The sequence below is a fragment of the Rhineura floridana genome, chromosome 1, assembly GCF_030035675.1.
Source record: "Rhineura floridana isolate rRhiFlo1 chromosome 1, rRhiFlo1.hap2, whole genome shotgun sequence".
Taxonomy (NCBI): domain Eukaryota; kingdom Metazoa; phylum Chordata; class Lepidosauria; order Squamata; family Rhineuridae; genus Rhineura; species Rhineura floridana.
The window spans coordinates 128,560,506-128,578,509 of NC_084480.1; the positions used below are offsets into that span (position 1 = coordinate 128,560,506).

The 18,004-nt window shown below is 42.2% G+C and overlaps 1 protein-coding gene and 1 long non-coding RNA gene across 3 annotated transcripts in view; one reads left to right on the forward strand and one right to left on the reverse strand.

Moving 5' to 3' along the window:
- The window catches only part of LOC133380276 (uncharacterized), a 38,110-nt gene extending 26,084 nt beyond the window's left edge, over positions 1–12,026 (reverse strand). Inside the window, exon 1 of one of the 2 annotated variants that reach the window (XR_009761417.1) lies at positions 11,912–12,026. This is a non-coding gene — a long non-coding RNA (uncharacterized LOC133380276). Of the gene's footprint in view, positions 1–11,538; positions 11,627–11,911 lie in introns of those variants that run through there. The other variant, XR_009761414.1, reaches the window with a different exon arrangement.
- Positions 12,027–13,500: 1,474 nt separating this feature from the next.
- Positions 13,501–14,573, forward strand: LOC133380246 (tetraspanin-3-like). The gene has a single exon (XM_061617182.1). The coding sequence runs from the start codon at positions 13,579–13,581 to the stop codon at positions 14,389–14,391; it is 813 nt and encodes a 270-aa protein (XP_061473166.1). The 5' UTR covers positions 13,501–13,578; the 3' UTR covers positions 14,392–14,573.
- The last annotated feature ends 3,431 nt before the right edge of the window (positions 14,574–18,004 follow it).

Consider the following 18,004-nt stretch of genomic DNA (forward strand, 5'->3'; position numbering starts at 1 on the left):
TTTCCTGCTGGTCTGAAAATTTCATAAATTGAGTAAGTTTATAGCTTTTAGCGACAGCACCTTTCTCTCTGTGTTGAGGAGATCTCTAGAACAAAAGACCACAGCAGGATCTTGGCAGGCATGAACAGTAAACAATTTCAGTTATGATTATGATAAAAATGTACATGCAGGTTTTTTTAAAATTACTTGAAAAAAATAGCATATTATACATTTTATCTTTCAAATATTTTTGAACAAAAATAAGTGTACATGCAGCTTATTATGCCATTCCAATGTGTTAAACTTTTCTAATTATAAGGAGTCAAATAAGTTTTAATTTTCCTGGGCTATTGAAGAAGGCAGTTTGTCTAATTCATAGCCTGTTTTGAAAACCTTCCATATATGAAGCTTTAATCCTATACTCACTTTTCTGGGAGTAAAGTTCCAATGCTAATCCCATTTACCTGGGAGCAAACCCCATTGAATTCAGTAGGACTTACTTTTGAGTAGTCATGGTTAGGATTGTGCTGTAAATCAGTGGGACTTTTCAGTGAGCATAGTAAAGGATTTTGTTGTAAATCATTTTCTCCCTTTCCCCCCTTTTTAAAGTAATTAGGCAGGGTTTACATGTCACTGTTTTTATTTTGCAGGAAACTAATACTGATTTTTTAAAAGAATGCTCTGCAATAACCAACTGGTTTTGATAATAAACTATTATATGGGGTGTATGTATTCTTACATCGCCAATGTGTATATATATGGAGTCTTTCCAACAACCCTGTGGGGTCGGGTTACCGATTGGAAACCAAGGCAGCTCACAACAAGAAATAAATCCCTTTAAATGCAATAACCATAAAAACAAGTATAGAACAGTTGCAAAAAAGCTTAAAGTTGCATGATTCTGAATTTTGGGTTGGGTGAATGAAGTTGCTTATCACTTGCAGTTACAATCCTGTACATACTTACAGTCATACAGTGACCCTGAGTCGATATAAGGCAGATTCCTTTGTTTGTAAAAGGAAAGAGACCCAAAGGCCACAGTGACTCTGAAATTTATTTATGTATTTTATTTACAATATTTATATACTGCTTTATTTTGAAAAACCTCAAAGCAGTTTACAGAAGGAATTAAAACAATAACATTGCTGCCAACCTAAAAGATCAATTTCTAACAAGAGAAGAACAAGTACTATGTGGTACCCTTAACATGGAAAGCACACCTTGAACTTGGCCTGGTCTCACCCATGTCAGCAATTGTGTTGCAGCCCCCAGGTCAGGTTGTGCTGCATGGGAATATCTGACCTTGGGTGACTGGCTGCCAGGGGGGTTTTTTAGTTTTGTTTTTGGTTAAGAATGCTGACTGGTTGTGGGATGCTGAGTTTTCTGCGTTACTCATAGGAATCTTGTTGTAGTTGGTATGGTATTGCATTTAGGAAATCACTATATTTTTATTTTCTATTTGCATTTCATTTACCTCTGACCTCACTCTGTTACATCCATAGAAGCAACAACAGTGGTTCCATGTACTCAGCTCAACCCCCTTAAACCCAGTAATAATATATGTTGTTGGATGCATGATGGTTTGTTTCTTGCCCAAAAGTAGTAAAATAGAATTCACATACTGGGAAGTGTAGCTTCAAATTGTTCTTGTTACCAAGCTCCTGTCTGTGAAGGTAGGCCAAACCATGTCTGCTCTCTATCTGTCAATTATTACTCACTGGAATTGTGTTCACTGTTAAAGTGAGTTTGTAGCAGCCCGCAGGATAGGCAGGAAAGGGTAGAGAATCTTCTTAACTCTGACTCATTTCTCAAACCTCTCTCTTCAATGAAGGGTCAAGTCTGCAAAGGAGTTTGGAGAAGCCACGTTAAAAGGCAGGCAGGGCATTCCAGGCAGGGGGTTGCCATTCCTGCTTTGATATCAATATCTTTCCAGATGATCCCTACTCAAGCCTTCTAACAGCACATCATTTGGGAAACTCAGGAGATTTCTCTGTCTCTGTTTTAATGTCGGTTTCCAATCCTAAAATCACAGAAAATCTAGCCACGTTCCTTGCTGTACCCATCAAAACTAGGTCATGGTTATTAAAGAGATTATAGGTTCTGAGTCATAATTGTCTGTATTTGAAACTATTTCTGATTGTTTATGGGTTTTGTTAAAAGCCACAATTTATGTCTGTGTATATTGTGTTTTTTGCTATGCTTCTCTTGTTAGCCTCACACTGAATTTGATGTTTACTCTGTACTGTAGACCAAATATACTGAAAATGACTGATTAACATTTGCCAGCCTTGCTCCACCTTACATTTCTGCCCTATTTGACATCTCTTGTCTCTGATTACACACCTGTCCATCACCATTGCTCCTCCAACTTGACTACCATCAGCCACCCAACCTTCTCCTGCGTCCTTAAAATATTTCACCTTTTCTCCCTCACTGCTCTTTATGCCTGGAACTCTCCTAGTACACCAATATGGTGCCACTTTTTTCTGTGAAGCCAGTCTCTTAGGCCCTAAGTACTACTGATTCCCAACTGGACTGACTGTTAAGTATGTACAGACACACTTTCTAATTTTCATCTGTTGTTACCCTTGCACCTCCCTTATCTCCTTTCATCATTGACTCCACCACTGTCACAACAGAGGCCTGTATCTTTTTTGCCTATGTTTCTCTGTGGGAGTATTATTAATAACAGGCAGGAGCCAAAATGTCCTTTCCACTTCCAACATTGCTGCCTTGTTTGCAGACTCTGAATGTAGCCCCCTTTTGGTGATTTTTTTTTTGAGGACAGCTACAAGTGGGGGAAAAGTGTTCACTTCACTTATTCACTGTGACAATCACACTTCCCTGTTCCTATTGGCACCATCTCTCTAATTTTTTTTACCCTGAAGATATCAGAAAGCACAGGAAGCATTGCTACTTTCCCTTTACCTGATTTGACTTCAGACAGTGTCACATAGCCAAATTACATTTATTATGTGGTGTCATCATGAAGTCAAATCAAGAGTGAGAGCAGGAAGTATTGCCCTGAGTCTGATTTTATTTCAGGTAGTCAATGCGATTTGACTACATTATGGCATCTGAAGCCAAATCAGAATGAGGACAATGCATCTTACCTTCACACCAGCATCCTATGGGTACAGACAAGGGAAAAAATGGCCCCAAGCCAGAATAGGAAGTGTAGTTGTGACTATTGCCCAGGATCAGGACCTAAGACCAAAGCCAAGGACCAAGAAGGCATGAAAAAGGTGAGCAAAGAGGGGATTCAATAAACTTTCATTCTCTCCCAAAGCCTCCCTTTTGAGCCATAAAGTTAAGCTGAGAACTTTGGAGCAAGCATGCAAATAACAGCTAGAGAATTTGTACATGGGTAAGAACTACACTCAATCTCCAGTCTCAGTTACAATTTTGTGTGAGCATGAATGCTTCTGAAGCGGGGCAGGGAATTCTTTTTGGGGGGGGCAAGGGCCACATTCAATTTGGCCAAACTTTTGGGGGGGCATACCCCAGTGGTGTGTGTGCACAAAAAGTAAGTGTGGGAGTCCCACATACACATGCAATACACATGCATACTAGGGTTGCCAGGTCAGAAGCATCCCAAACTCTGATTTCAGGAGCGGGCCCTAGTGATGTCATGGAGGTGGGCCCTAGTGATGTCATGGAGACAGACCCTAGTGATGTCATTAAGCATCAACCACAGTTTCTTGGAGTATATCAGTCAAACAAAAACATTATCTGGTTGGAGATTAAGACAGAAATCTTAGCTAAATGTTCCCACGTTCAGCTAAAGTGACAGGATCATTCCTTCTCTCCTGCTTGGGTAGGGAACACTTAATCTAGCCTACTTGCTTCTGGTGAGAATGGTTTAAATGCCCTCAGGCCAGGACAGTCGCCAGAAGACCATTGTAGGAAAAATGAAGCCTAGTGTGGATATGTTTAATGGGAGCACTCAGGAATAAAGATGGATGCCCCTGAAGGCTGCAATTCTAAACACACTTACTAAGGGACTAAGTCCCATAGAACTCAACAGGACTTACTTCTGAGTAGATATGGTTAGGATTGTGCTGTTGGAAGGCTTGCCTAGGGATCCTCTGGAAAGATATCTATATCAAAGCAGGGTTGGCAACCCCCTGCCTGGAATGCCCTGCTCTTGCCTTTTAACGTGGCTTCTCCAAACATCTTTACAGATTTGACCCTTCTCTTCAGAGAGGTTTGAGAAATGAGTAAGAGTTCAGATTCTATACCCTTTTCTGCCTACCTTGTAACGATGAGGGTGAATTTCTGCATTTTCTGATTTGTTACTGAGTTCTGTCGGAACCCACAAATCCTACATGACTTCAGATTGGGTTTGACTCCTTGCTAATGCTTGCAACTGTCAGCAACACTGGCTTTAAAAAAAAACAAATCCACTGCTAATTTGACATGGTTATTAATGTAAACAGCTTTGCTCCGAAGTACTGCAATGTATATTCCTTTGAAGTTGTCTCAGTGAAGTGATAACAATCGCCATTAACATCCATTAACTTTCATCCCTCTCATGCAGCAGCCTTTCTTTGAGTTCTTAGCTCATTCAGCCTGCTTCACTGAGTGAGGTTAGTTTTTTGCAGGGAGGGCATAAGCAGAGGAAGCTATTTACCTAAACCTATGTGCACACATGGATGTTTTAACAATGAAAGAGGGAATGATCCTCGCGCTCTCTGTCACTCACACACACACACACACACAGAGAGAGAGAGAGAGAGAGAGAGAGAGAGATCTCCTGCAGTCTGTGGCTGCTGAATGGGGGTGGGAGTGAGGAGTTGACAGTCTTTGATCAGCACTGCAGTAACCTGAGGGAAGAGGCAGAATTGACAGGCGATGATCTGCCTAATTTAAATTTAAATATACAATCCAAGAGACCATCAGTAGAAAGATTGCCAACAGCATTAGCAATTTCGTGGATCAGAAATAGCAAAAATAAACCGGGGGGACATTGTTGTGGATCTGCACCACAAGCCAGTTGCGAAAACCAAAACATGGACTGGAAACAAAGAGCGAACCCCATTCCTACTACCCTGTGGGCTGCTATAAATCCACTTTGACAGCCAGCACAATTTTTGTGAGTAATAATTGAAAGAGAGAAAACACACGATTGAATCTGCCTGCACAGGCAGTAGCTTGGGAACAACAGCAACTGAAGCCACACATGAGTATGTGAATTCTCTTTTACCACTATTGGGCAAGAAGCAAACCATCATGCAAATAACAAGGTACATCCTCAGTGGGTTTAAGGGGGTTGAGCTGAGTGCATGGAAACACTGTTGTTGCTTTTCTGAATATAAGGGAGTAAGGTCAGAGGTAAATGAAATGCAAATAGAAAAACAAAAACAAAAGACAGTGATGATTTCCTAAATACAATACCATACCACCACAAGATTCCTACAAGGCAGAAAGCTCTGCATCCCACAACCAGTCAGGGTTTCTAACCAAAACTAAAAAAATCCTGGCAACCAGTCAACCAAGATCATAGAAATCTCCATGCAGCACAACCTGACCCAGGGGCTGAAGTTAGTGCAGAATGCTGTGGCACGATTGCTGACATGAGTGAGACCCAGTCAGCACATAATACCTCTGCTCTGAAATCTGCACTGGTTGCTGATTTGCTACCAGGCCAAGTTCAAGGTGTGCTTTCCATGTTATGGGTCCCATATAGTACTTTTCTGCTCTTGTAAGAAATCAGTCTTTTAGTGTGGTAGCACCTATGCTTTGGAACTCACTGCCTATTGACATTAGGCAGACACCTTCATTGTATTCTTTTTGGCACTTGTTAAAAACATTTTTGTTTAGACAAACCTACCCAGGTATGTAGAAGCTACTATGTTTTTTATTTGTTTTTAACTCCTTGTTCGTTTTATTATTTTGAATGTTTTTAAATACTGTCTTTAACTGTTTTGCTAATAATTCCATTGCTTTAATTCTTTCTGTAAATAACTTTGAGGGTTTTTACAATAAAGTGGTATATAAATGTAAATAAAACACATAAATAAATTTCAGAGTCACTGTGGCTCTTGGGTCTCTTTCCTTTTTTCCTCATTTAGGAACAAAGGAATCTGCTTATACAGACACAGGCTATTTAGTACCATCTTACTCAGTACAGATGACATGGACTAGCATTTGCTCACCAGGATTCCAGGCAATAGTCTTTTCCAGATATTGGAATTTGGACCTTTGCATGCAAAGCATGTGCCCTACTAATGAGCTACAGCCCTGTTTAAAAATGTATCTTTTCAATTCACTAATGAATGCACAGCATAGCTAGAGGGAAGGTCCACACCATGCATTTAATGCACGTTCAACACACATTTGAAGCACATGAATCCCACCACAGAATCATGGGAATTGTAGTTTGGTAAGTGCTGAGAACTATAACTGTCAGTGGGAAATTATACTTCCCAGGATTCTTTGGGGGAAGTCATGCACTTTAAATGCAAGTTGGATATGGTTTATATGTGTTATGTGGATCTGCATTACCTCATAAACTTTGCCTCCATATAAATCCTTTTACTTAATTTGTAAAATTGAAATCAGCTACCAAGGTTACTGGGTGACCATGGGCTACTCACCATCTCTCAGCCTAATCTGCCCCTCAGGATGAAAACAACAGAGGGGGACTATGACCCCTCAAGGAAGAATGGCACACTTAAAATGTAAAGGAAATAATAATGTACAACCATAGTATGAAATCAGATACTTATCAGGACATAGTATGAAGAAATGTTTCTATAAGCATGACTGTTAAAGATGTTTATTAATAACACAAACTGTAACAATATTTATAATGCAATCCTATGCATGTTTACTCAGAAGCAAATCCCAATGTATTCAATGGGGCTTACTCAAACAGGGAAGCATGCATAGGACTGCAACCTCAAGTGATAAGGAACTTCACTCACCCAACCCAAAATTCAGAATCATGCCACTTTCAGCTGTTTTGCAATTGTTTTATATTTGTTTTATGGTTATTGGATTTTAAAGGGATTTATTACTTATTGTGAGCTGCCTTGTTTTCCAACTAGGGTTGCCAGGTTCATGGCCTGATCCTGATTGGGCCTGGCAACCAAGAGGTCTTCTGTATCTTTAAAAGTTGTGCAGGGGTAAGGGAGAATTCCACCTTGTGGTTTTTCTCATTACAGTGTTGCAAGAACACCTGCACTTGGCTGACTTTCTCTCCTCCTAAAGATACAGGATCAGTCTCAGGTCATGAACCTGGCAACCCTATTTCCAACCCTTCCTCACAGGGTTGTTGGAAAGACCCACCCACCCACCCACACACACACACACACACACAGAGGAGATGTAAAAATACATACACCACATATAATAGTTTATGGTCAAAACCAGTTGGTCATTGCAGAGCATTTTTTAAAAATAAAATAAAATCAGTATTATTTTCCTACAAAATAACAGCAGTGACACCAAGGTAAACCTTGCCTAATTGCTTTAAAAATAGGATTAGAGGGGGAGAGAAAGATTTATAAACATGAACACAATGCATAAATACAGCACACCCTTATAAAGGGCTCACATATACACACTGCAGTATAAACACATGCACACACAACCTCCTCTTCAGTGGTCTCTGTTCCCCACCCCCACAGCTGATACAATGAAAATGGCCAGCTTCCCTCACCCTTGCCTTTCCTAATTGAATGAGGGAAGCCATCAGGGTCAAAGCTATTGGTGGTGCTGATCTCTCCACCTTTCCTCCATAGGGGAGTGAGGTAGCCGATCACAATGATCTCATAAAATGGTTCTTTAGCACTCTGATCAGATTGGACCTCTTGGCTGCCTCCCTCCCTCTGGACAGGAGAGCTCAACACTGCCACCACCACCAATGGCATCTTCCTTGATAGCTTCCCCTGCTGGACTTTAAGCAGGTTTATTTTTCTCCTGCAGCAACGCCACCAACAATGCTGCTAGTGTCCCCCCAGTACTGCTTATGGGTAGTGGTGGTTCTTTCTTTCTTTCTTTCTTTCTTTCTTTCTTTCTTTCTTTCTTTCTTTCGAGCAACAGTGCCATCACCACCAATAAGTGGAGACCACTAGAAATGGCTTTGCAAGCCATGTCTGGCCTGCAGGCCACCAATTCCCCATCAATTGCTTTAAAAGATACTCCAGAAGGAGTTGCTGCAGCTCTAAGTGTAGCAATCTTTTCCTATTCCTCAGATTGAAAATGGCTAGTCACCTAGATGAAATAAATGTTTTGGTGGCAGAATCTTACTTCTGCTTACTCTCAAATGCACCTTACTTCTCCACCTTTCCTCTTTTCATCATTCCTACAGGAAGCATCACACTGGTGAATTTGGAAACTGTACTTATTTGGAAAGATGGGGTAACTATGCTCAGTAAATGGAAGCAGAGTTGGAAAGTGCTTGAATGAAAGCTGTGCTGATATAGGGACCTGCTACTAGCATTATGAATGTAGACAAATTCATGGAGGATAAGGCTACCAGTGGCTACTAGCCATGATAACTGTGTTCTGCCTCCATGGTCGGAGGCAATATGCTTTCGAATACCACTTGCTGGAAACCGCAGTAGGGGAGAGTGCTCTTGCACTCAGGTCCTGCTTGCAGGTTTCCCATGGGCAACTGGTTGGCCACTGTGAGAACAAGATGCTGGACTTGATGGGCCATTGGTCTGGTCCAGCAGGCTTTTCTGATATGTCATTCAGTACAACCTAAGGTGACCAGTTGGTAAGGCCAATGAACGATAGCTCTGCAGCATCATTCTACGGGACTGACATCTAATTTTAGACTCTCTAAATACATCAAGGCTGAAAAGCATGAGCAATTGAACCTTTACAAAGTTGATGACAGAGTCTGCTTTTAAAGCAATAGTGAAGGATCTATGCCCCTCAAAATGATGCTGGACTCTAACTCCCATCAGCCCCAGCCAGCATGGCCAACGGTCAGGGATTATGGGAACTGTTGCCCAACTTCTGGAGGAGCCCAGGTTACCTACACTTGCTTTAAAAGACGAAGACTAAATTCCTTGACAGCTGCAGCTGCACAATTCCACTTTGATGAACTGCACAACTTGTTTCTGCATAAGGATTAGATGGTTCTTTTTGGTACACAGTGCCTCCACAAAGGTTTGGTACTGATGTGGTTCATAAAAGCCCAACTGGCCGTCTTAAATGATGTATTTATGTTGCATCAAGATGCTGCAACATTTCCTCTTAGTTCTCAGATGACTCATCCAGGTCTTATGAGATAAGCTTGAAACCCACTTGATGCCAGTCCGGATGTCAGTCTGAATTTTTCTCACATACATATACTAAGGCCAAGAGAGGCACTAATCTAACGTACTTTGTGATGATGGGCCTATTTGACCCTCTTTCCCCTGTCAACACACTTCATTATTAATCTTCAATTGGTACGACAATAATGAAAAAAAAGTGCTAGCTATTTTATTAACTTGAAGGATTATGCTTTCAGCAATATATCAGAAAGTATTTTATCTAAGCTGTATTACCGATTACATTTGCATTTGAATTTCATCCCACATCATTTCATATGCAGAAAAACCCCAGAGAAAACAGGGGAACATTCATCATGTTAGGCTGATCTGTCACAGGAATAGAAACTGTGAGACTATTCTAATTTAATTTCTCCCCTTGATTTTATACCCCCTTATCTATTAGCTCAAGGTGGTGTAAAAAAAACCTAATACATTAAGAAGGAACCATAAAAATTTCACGACAAATATAGATCTTGCTGCACATTGACAAGAAAATCATCCTTCCCCTCTCCCAGGCCACTGGAAACATGACCAAACAGAATGGGGGAGTCTTATAAGCCTTTTAAAATGTGGCCAGGCTTAGACTCAAAAATGGATTTCCAAGGAAGGATGCTGCATGGCTTGGGATTGACCACTGAAAACGTTTCCTCATACACCTTTAAATAAAAATCAACCAATAACTGTGATATATATGTTAGGATATACAATTGGATACCAAAGAAGACTTGGTCCCCAACTTAATGGGGATCCTCCTTTTGCGGCTTGGTGCAGGATGGGTGGAGACAGGGAGCAGGCACCATCTTGTGCAGCTGTGCAGTCATGTAGTCTGAATCTACATTCATGTAGCATGAATCTGCTGGCTTCCCCTGGGAGTCAATCAAATGGATGGTTGGCTTTGGAGGGGGGGAGGTAGGGGCTGTGGGCAGAGAGGGGAGACACCCCTTCCTCTGGGCTGCTCATGCACTATTTAAGGAGGCCCACTCCCAACCATGCCAGAGCAATAATTGTGGAACTTAGGCCAAGCCTTCAAGCTTCTGTATTTTAACTGGGTATCTCCAAAAGTCAAGAATAGGACTAAGATCAGGGTGGGGATTTATTAGACATGATTGCCAGAAAGCAGGGATAGATAAGAGTATATGGTTCTCCACCACCCCGCACTTAAGTGGGCCCCAGTGTTATGATCATGGCAATATTGGAGGTCTATGGTTCCAGAAGTTCTTTCTTTTCCCCCCTCACTCCTACTGTGAAAGGCACAAATGAAAACACCAAAAACTTTTGAAAGTCCAATAATCATTTTGCCTCACCTGCTACTTTTAAAAGATCGAAAGCGTCAGACTGAATGGAGTGACAAATTATGCACTGGGAAATATTTAGACAGACAGGAGCCTTTGGGCCTCCATAACTGCTGAAATTCTCTCATGCCTATTCAAGGAGAGACAACGGCAAGTGCCCACACTGGAACAACCTTGAAGCACTGCAATGGTCCTCTGGAGGCCCTTTCAGCCATCAAATGCCTTTCAACACTTGCAAAATAAGGTAATAGTAAAAGAGCATTGTAATTCAGATGTTAATATCTCATTAAGTTTTATGAGCAGAAAGGGAAGGGGGAAAAGGGGGGGGGAGCAGCACTGAAGCCTTTTCCTGTGGAGTCTACAATAAAAATTAAACAGTACATTTGCCAATAGACTTGAAGGTATTTTCTACATGATCCAGCTGTACTGCTTAGAGAGTCATGACATCAGTGGAAGAAAGCAGGAGGAGGAAGTTCTATGATTTTTCCTGTAAAAAATCTGCACAGACTTTGGATGGAACAGATTTTCCAGTCTATCAGTGTTTACAGGACACAGACTGAATAAAGACTGTTTTGTCCATCCCTAGTTTGCAAGATGGGCTAGTTTACACCTAATGCTAAATCATGGTTTATTAAACTATGGCTTAGAATTATGTGTGAATCCTTCCTAGCTGCTGAACTATGGTTTGTTTACTGACAATAAACCACAATCTGAAGCCATGGTTTGTCATTACAAACTAACTGGCTTGTAGTTATACATGGTTTGTTGACCACCCCACCCCAGATGCTCACCAAACTACAAAGATTCAAGGCAAGAGCCAATGGAAAACAAAACAAACTCAGGAGAATCAGCCCATGGTTTGTTGGATACACTTACAAAATTATCTACTTCACCCCACAAGCCATTCACAGAGATCATCTGCAGACACAAAACACCAACCCACAATGAATTACTACTAGAGTTGTCTGAAAGTGGCCTTTTGAAGTTCTCACCTCTATTCCTGGATGGAGAAATTGTGGGAAACTTTTTTGCTTAATTTCTATGTGGGGTTAGTTTGCTAGGGGAGAAGAAATTCTCCAGCTGTTTCTTGAGGATGGGGCTCACTAATAATTAGCAGAGGCGCAGCTCAGCTGCTTCCTTTTTTCCCAAGGTTTTGGTTTGCTTTATTACCACTTCAAGTGACAGCAGAAGCAGCAACTGTGTAAGCAGCCTGGCCTCAATTTTGTATCTTCCATCATGTCTGTGTTGTTTCAGAGCATTTGGGGTGGGGGATAGTGGTCACCCCTGTTTTTCTAGGGGGGGTGGGAAAAAGAAACAAACTCAGAAATGTTCTCAAAGAATGGCTTCTGAGAAATTTTGACTCACCTCTAGTAATTATAGGACAGCAACTTTCATGTAAAACCTTATACAGCAGAGCTAGAGGCTGGTTTGGTGATGACAACTACGCTGTACCTCCACTGTCAGAGGACGTGTGCCTTTGAATACCAGTTGCTAGGAATCACATATACTGCTTGGGGGCTTCCTGTAGCTATCTAGCTTACCACGGTGAGAACAGGCTGCTGGACTATATAGGCATCTACTCAATTCAACATGTTACTTTTTATGTTCTGAAAGTTAACCAGTTAATAGTAATATCTTGGAGATGAGGATCACTGAATCTGCTTAGCACAAGGCCTGCCACTGCAGAGATTACTTTTTAAAAATATTTTACTGGTGATTTTACTTGCTATTGTTAAAACTATTGGGAGTCAGCATTATAGAGAAAAAACACTTTTTCTTTAAAAATAAAAAGGAAGAAAGCTGATCCTTCCTTGTATGAAGAGTAGATTAAAAGTGCAAGTGAGGTGCCATTTACAGTGCAAGGTTATTTATGTCTACTCAGAAGTAAGTCCTAATGAAATCAATGGGGCTTACTCCCAGGTAGGTATCTGTAGTCCTGCAGCCTTAGACATCCTTGCACCTTCATGGGAGATGCTTTTCAGCAAACTGATGTCACATAGGCAGGGGCTGCATCTTAATGCTGCAATCCTGTGGGTTCAGTCATTCAGATGTGGTCCTTTTGTGAAGGGCAATACCCTCAAAATAAAGGAACATTAATTAGGAAATGGTACCTCAGCCTAATGTTTAATGTACTTTGATTTCTCAGATTGCATAACACAGGCCTGCACATCTTATGAACCACCAAGCTAAACATTCTTCACTAGCCAGGTGTTTAACAAAGTGTAGGTACTTTCAGGCTATAGACCTGTCAACTTTTCAACCAGCTGTTATAGTTGTGCCTTTTAACTCCCCCTTGATGTGCAGATCCCTAGAGGTGATTGGCTTGTCTTGTCTTGCATTGGATTGGAAGGGGTGGGTGGGTGCCAAGTTTAGCAAGCTGCTGTTCAAGGCACAAGAGTAGGCTAAGCAGATTCCCACCCACCCCTATCAGCTGGCAATTAACAGGCATGATTAAAACAGCAGGCTTACTGAACACCCAATGGGTCACTTTCAGCTTGGTGGGTCACAAATTCTGCAATTCACCCAAACTGCAAGTGAGATGAATCTACCCACGAGCTGCTTATAAAGTCCAACCCTCATTCTGCAATTACTTGTGCATTAGCTAGATGTCAGCACTGAGGTTATGAGAGGATGGGAGAGACTAGCCACACAGCTCAGAATTAGAACCCATGGCTTATATGTGGAAGTCTCTAGGTCCAATATCCCTGGCATGATCAGGTAGTACATCATAGGAAAGGTCAGATAGCAGGTCATAAGAAAGATCTTTTTTTGGTCTAAGAGCTACTGACAGAGTAGGTAACACTGAGCTAGATGACCAAATATTCTGACCTGGTATAAGACAACTTCCTATGTGTGTTTAAATTGGCATTGAACCATATGTGTTTGCAGAATGAGGCCCTTGTGTACAATGCAAAATCCTAGGTTTGTCACTTGCTAATTAGTCAAGGATCTGGGTTAGGCCTTGTATATTATCTGCCCAGAAATATGGGGACTGAACTTTTGAAAGACTGTATTGAAGAGTATCTCCTAAAATGGAGGCAGCACGGTATAGTCCCAGCTTTAACCCTTCATTATTGTGCATAACAGAGTCTTGGAGTAGAGCTGTTGCTAAAGTTGTGTTGATCCTCCTTGGCTTCTTTCTCTTGGGAGCTGCTGTGGCTTTCTTCTTTAGTGGTGCCTTTATGATCCTTACCTACAAAAGCTACAGAGTCTTCTTTCAGAATAGATTCTTCCTTCTGCCTGGCTGGCTAGCTATCATGGCTGCTCTTTTGCTAGTCCCTACTAGTGCTTTGGCCATGTGTGCCCCAGTTAGGAACTCTCGTCCTCACCAGGGAACTTTGATGTACTTGCTGTTGGTCCTTCTCTGCTTGGAAGCCTCTTCAGCCATCATGACCCAGATCTACTCTGTCAAAGTGGGCTATCAACTGGAAAACAACATGGACCATTTTTTTCACCGATACAACAGGACTGCTCCAAATCACTATAGCAATGAGGCAGTAGATACAATCCATAAGCAGCTGAAGTGTTGCGGGATTTACAATTACACCGACTGGATAGTGGCACTCCCAACCCATCTCCAAATGGGGCATTTCTTTGCCCCCAAAAGTTGTTGCGAAGAGGCTTATTTGGGTTGCAATGGGAATATAAGCCAGCTGGAGATGCTCTTTCAGGAGGGCTGCCTCAAGAAACTGGAAGAGAGATTGCATTTGGTCATGCAATGTGTGGCCTGGTGTTGCACAGTAGTAGGCTGCCTGGAGATGCTAGTCGCTGTTAGCAATGGCATCCTTATGAGGGAACAGCCATTCCAAGACTTCCGCATTCTTGATTCGGCTGCTTTCTCATAACCCGCAAAACTAACTATTGTGTTCTGATGCTTTCAATATTCCCTGAGGCTATTGGGCACTGCTCTTAAAGCTGAGGTGGCTGTCTTAAAACCATGGAAAATCTGTTGCCAGACCCTTTGGTCTATCTGTCTGTTTCTTTTTTAAAAAATACTAAGACTAAATAAATAGATGCATCTCAAAAATTCTCCCTATGAGTATTTCTTTTTTCACTGTCCCACATGTGTGTCAGTGAAGCCTTGATACTGATGGCTGAGCAGGGCTGGAATGTTTACAAACTTTTCAACTGCTCAGGAAGTAAAGCTATCTGGATGTTGACAGTCCAGCTTTAGTGAGGGAAAGAAAAGCTGTCTGTAATTAAACCTCTCACAGATCTGTGGGGCAGGCTAAGGTCTGGAAAGAGGCCCCATCAGGTAGAGGAACTAAAGGGCAGGGGGTACATAAGGAAGGATAAGTGGAGGAAACAGAATTTGTGAGAGAAAGGGCAGAGAACCGAAGAAAAGAGGGATTACTGTAATGAGAAAAGAAGGAAGTGGACTGACATGTATACATAGTATTATATACACATGTATCTATGTATGTGTAGGAACATACTATGTATGTATAAAAAGCATAGTATTCCATAGCATTCTTATGTATATGACTGCTGTGCCTTTAACTGTTGTAATTCTTTTCAGTAGTGGCTTCTCTTGTCACTGGAGCATCAGGACCTGGCAATATTGACGGTGAAGAAGCAGGGGAGGATGTGATGGGGCTGATTTTCATATATTGGATTGGAACTAACCAGGCAGTGCTTGGGCTGCAGGGTTCTTGTTATGTGCCTTCAAGTTGATTACAACTTACGGCGACCTTATGAATCGGTGACCTCCAAGAGCATCTGTTGTGAACCACCCTGTTCAGATCTTGTAAGTTCAGGTCTGTGGCTTCCTCTATGGAATCAATCCATGTCTTGATTGGTCTTCCTCTTTTTCTCACCTCAGTTTCATCATTTTAGCTTCCAGTGACAGTTCTGGTTTAATTTGTTCTAACACCCAATTATTTGTCTTTTTCGCAGTCCATGGTATGCGCAAAGCTCTCCCCCAACACCACCTTTCAAATGACTTGATTTTTCTGTTATCCACTTTTTTCACTGTCCAACTCTCACATCCATACATAGGGATCAGGAATACCATGGTCTGAATGATCCTGACATCTTTGCATTTGAGGACCTTTTCAAGTTCTCTCATAGCTGCCCTCCCCAGTCCTAGCCTTCTTCTGATTTCTTGACTGTTGTTTCCATTTTGGTTAATGACTGTGCCGAGGTATTGACAATTCTTGACAAGTTCTGTTTCTGACAGTTCTGGTTAATGTTTATTTCAGTATCTGCAAAGCTAAAACGACGTAATGTGAAGCAGATGGAAGGAATAGACGGTCTTCTTGTGTTCTTGAAGCAGCCCTATTTTCACACTGAGGGTTGCTGGCTGCCTAAGCACCCCATATAGATATTATTATTACATCAGCTTATACCCGAAGGTCTCAAGGCAACTTAGGATGCACTCCTAGCCCTTGGCCAGCAGCAGTGGGGCTTGATGGAGTGGTGCACTCAGAGTTGTATCCACAGCCCCACTGCTCTTGCCAGCCAGAGCGGAAGGCAGGAACAATGCCCCTTTGCTGTGCCAGCTCCCAGGCTGGTACAGCAAAGAGCCAAGGATTGGGTTCATTGTCATCGCATGATGATAGCAGGATCCGCAGCGTGCCTGTGTAAATGATCAGTGTTGCTGTTTCGTAAATTTTAAAAAACAAAAAACAACCTTTGCTCTGTTTTCTGGTTACTGATTCCCCCTAAGACTTGTAGTGTAAGTGTAATCTATCGGTAGCATGCTGTGTCTCTCAGTTAAAGACCAGAATGCATGTGTTCCTTCCGTGGTATGTAACCCACATATGTGGACAAGGGCATGAGCTAACTTAGCACTCCCCACCTAAAGGGTGGGGGCCATACTACAGTTGTGACTGGTGAAGAATACAAATGAACACCACCACCCTACTTAGCAATCACTTTAGGGGGGAAAAGAACGTGAGAAGCTGCCTTATATCAAATCAGACTTTTGGTCCATCTAGCTCAGCAGTGTCTACACTGACTGGCAGTGGCTCTCCAGAATCTCACACTGGAGGTGCCAGGGATTGAACCTGGGAACTTCTGCATGGAGAATAGATGCTCTATCATTGAGCTGTGACCCTTTCTCTTCCTTTTCCTAAGTAGGGAAAAATCTTACTTAGCCTTGTACATGTGACTGGCAAGTCTTGCACTGCATTGGATTGAAGGAGTGGGTGAGTGCCAAGCTTAGTAAGAGCAATGTCCGGAAGCAGGCTTTCTGAATTCTAAGATTTCAACATACTATCCTCCTGTTAGCAGGTTATCATGAGGTCATTACTGTTGCCCCGTATGGTAGCCTGCCACTTGCTCCACTGGCTATGCAGAAGGCCACCTGCCTATGGAGCAAGAGGGATGGGAACAGAGCAGGAATCGAACAGACAGTTATGGGAAGATAGAAGAGAAGCTGTTTTCTTTAGTGCACGAGACCACATGTCTGTCAGGGACCACATGCTGACTATAAGTGGGCCTGAAGCAGTGGTGGAGAGGGCCAGAGCAAGATGTCACCCCTTTCCTCCCCTTCTCTCCCCTCTCCTTGCCCCAAGCCAGCTGCTAGGGAGGAATAGATCACTCTTGATAGAAGGCTGAACTGAGTGCTTGCAGAGGACTTTTGAAGTTAGATCAAGGCCTGCATGAAACTAGGCCAACAGCTTCATGCGCATGTTGCCCACCTGGGTCCTCCTAGACCAGGGATGGGGGACCTGTGGCTTTCCAGATGTTAATGGACTACCAATCCCATCATCACTGACCATTGGCTCTTTCAGCTGGGGCTAATGGGAGTTGGAGTCCAGCGATATCTGGAGAAAGTCACAGGTTCTCCATCCCCAGTCCTATACACTAATCCAAATGGGAAATCAAGGAAGGAGTGTTGAGTGAAGAGAAGTAGGTACCGTTCAACTATCTTCCCATCAGTCATCATCCAAGGAGTTTAGGCCCTGGTAAATGGGGACAGTTGGAGTGTACACATATGATATAGCCCGTTTAATGTGTTTGTAAAATATTGTTTTTATAATTAAAAGGACTTTATGTGGGTGGCAGTTGACCACATGAGTGTCTGGAGAGAATTGCTTACTTTTCGGACACTTCTCATCTTCTGATTGATCTTTTAAAGCATGCCAGCCAGTGTCTCCCCCAAAAACAACCACCAGCTGTACCAGCCATTATGCCTTGTTTTCTTATTACATTTGAAAGTCTGTTAATTTCTTATGGAGGCTTATGTGCCAGCTTCTAGGAAGATTAGCCAGAATTCTGCTAAATTTATGAGGTTTGTGTATCTAGGTTAATTAAAGGGACTTTGATGCTTTCATTGCCTGATGGGGGAAAATGTATTCTAATCACTCTCTAGCTCGCTCTCTCTCTCTCTCTCTCTCAAAAAAAAAACATCTTTTGAAAACTGAGAAGTCAGGCAGCTAACTGAACAATGTGCTAATCTGGCCCTCCAGGGTGACAGCTGAACTCTTGTTGTTTCCCCTTCTCCGAAAAACT

Bases quoted from the DNA above. Each gene is read 5' to 3' on its own strand.
- LOC133380246 (XM_061617182.1), top strand. From the start codon at position 13,579: ATGGAGGCAGCACGGTATAGTCCCAGCTTTAACCCTTCATTATTGTGC.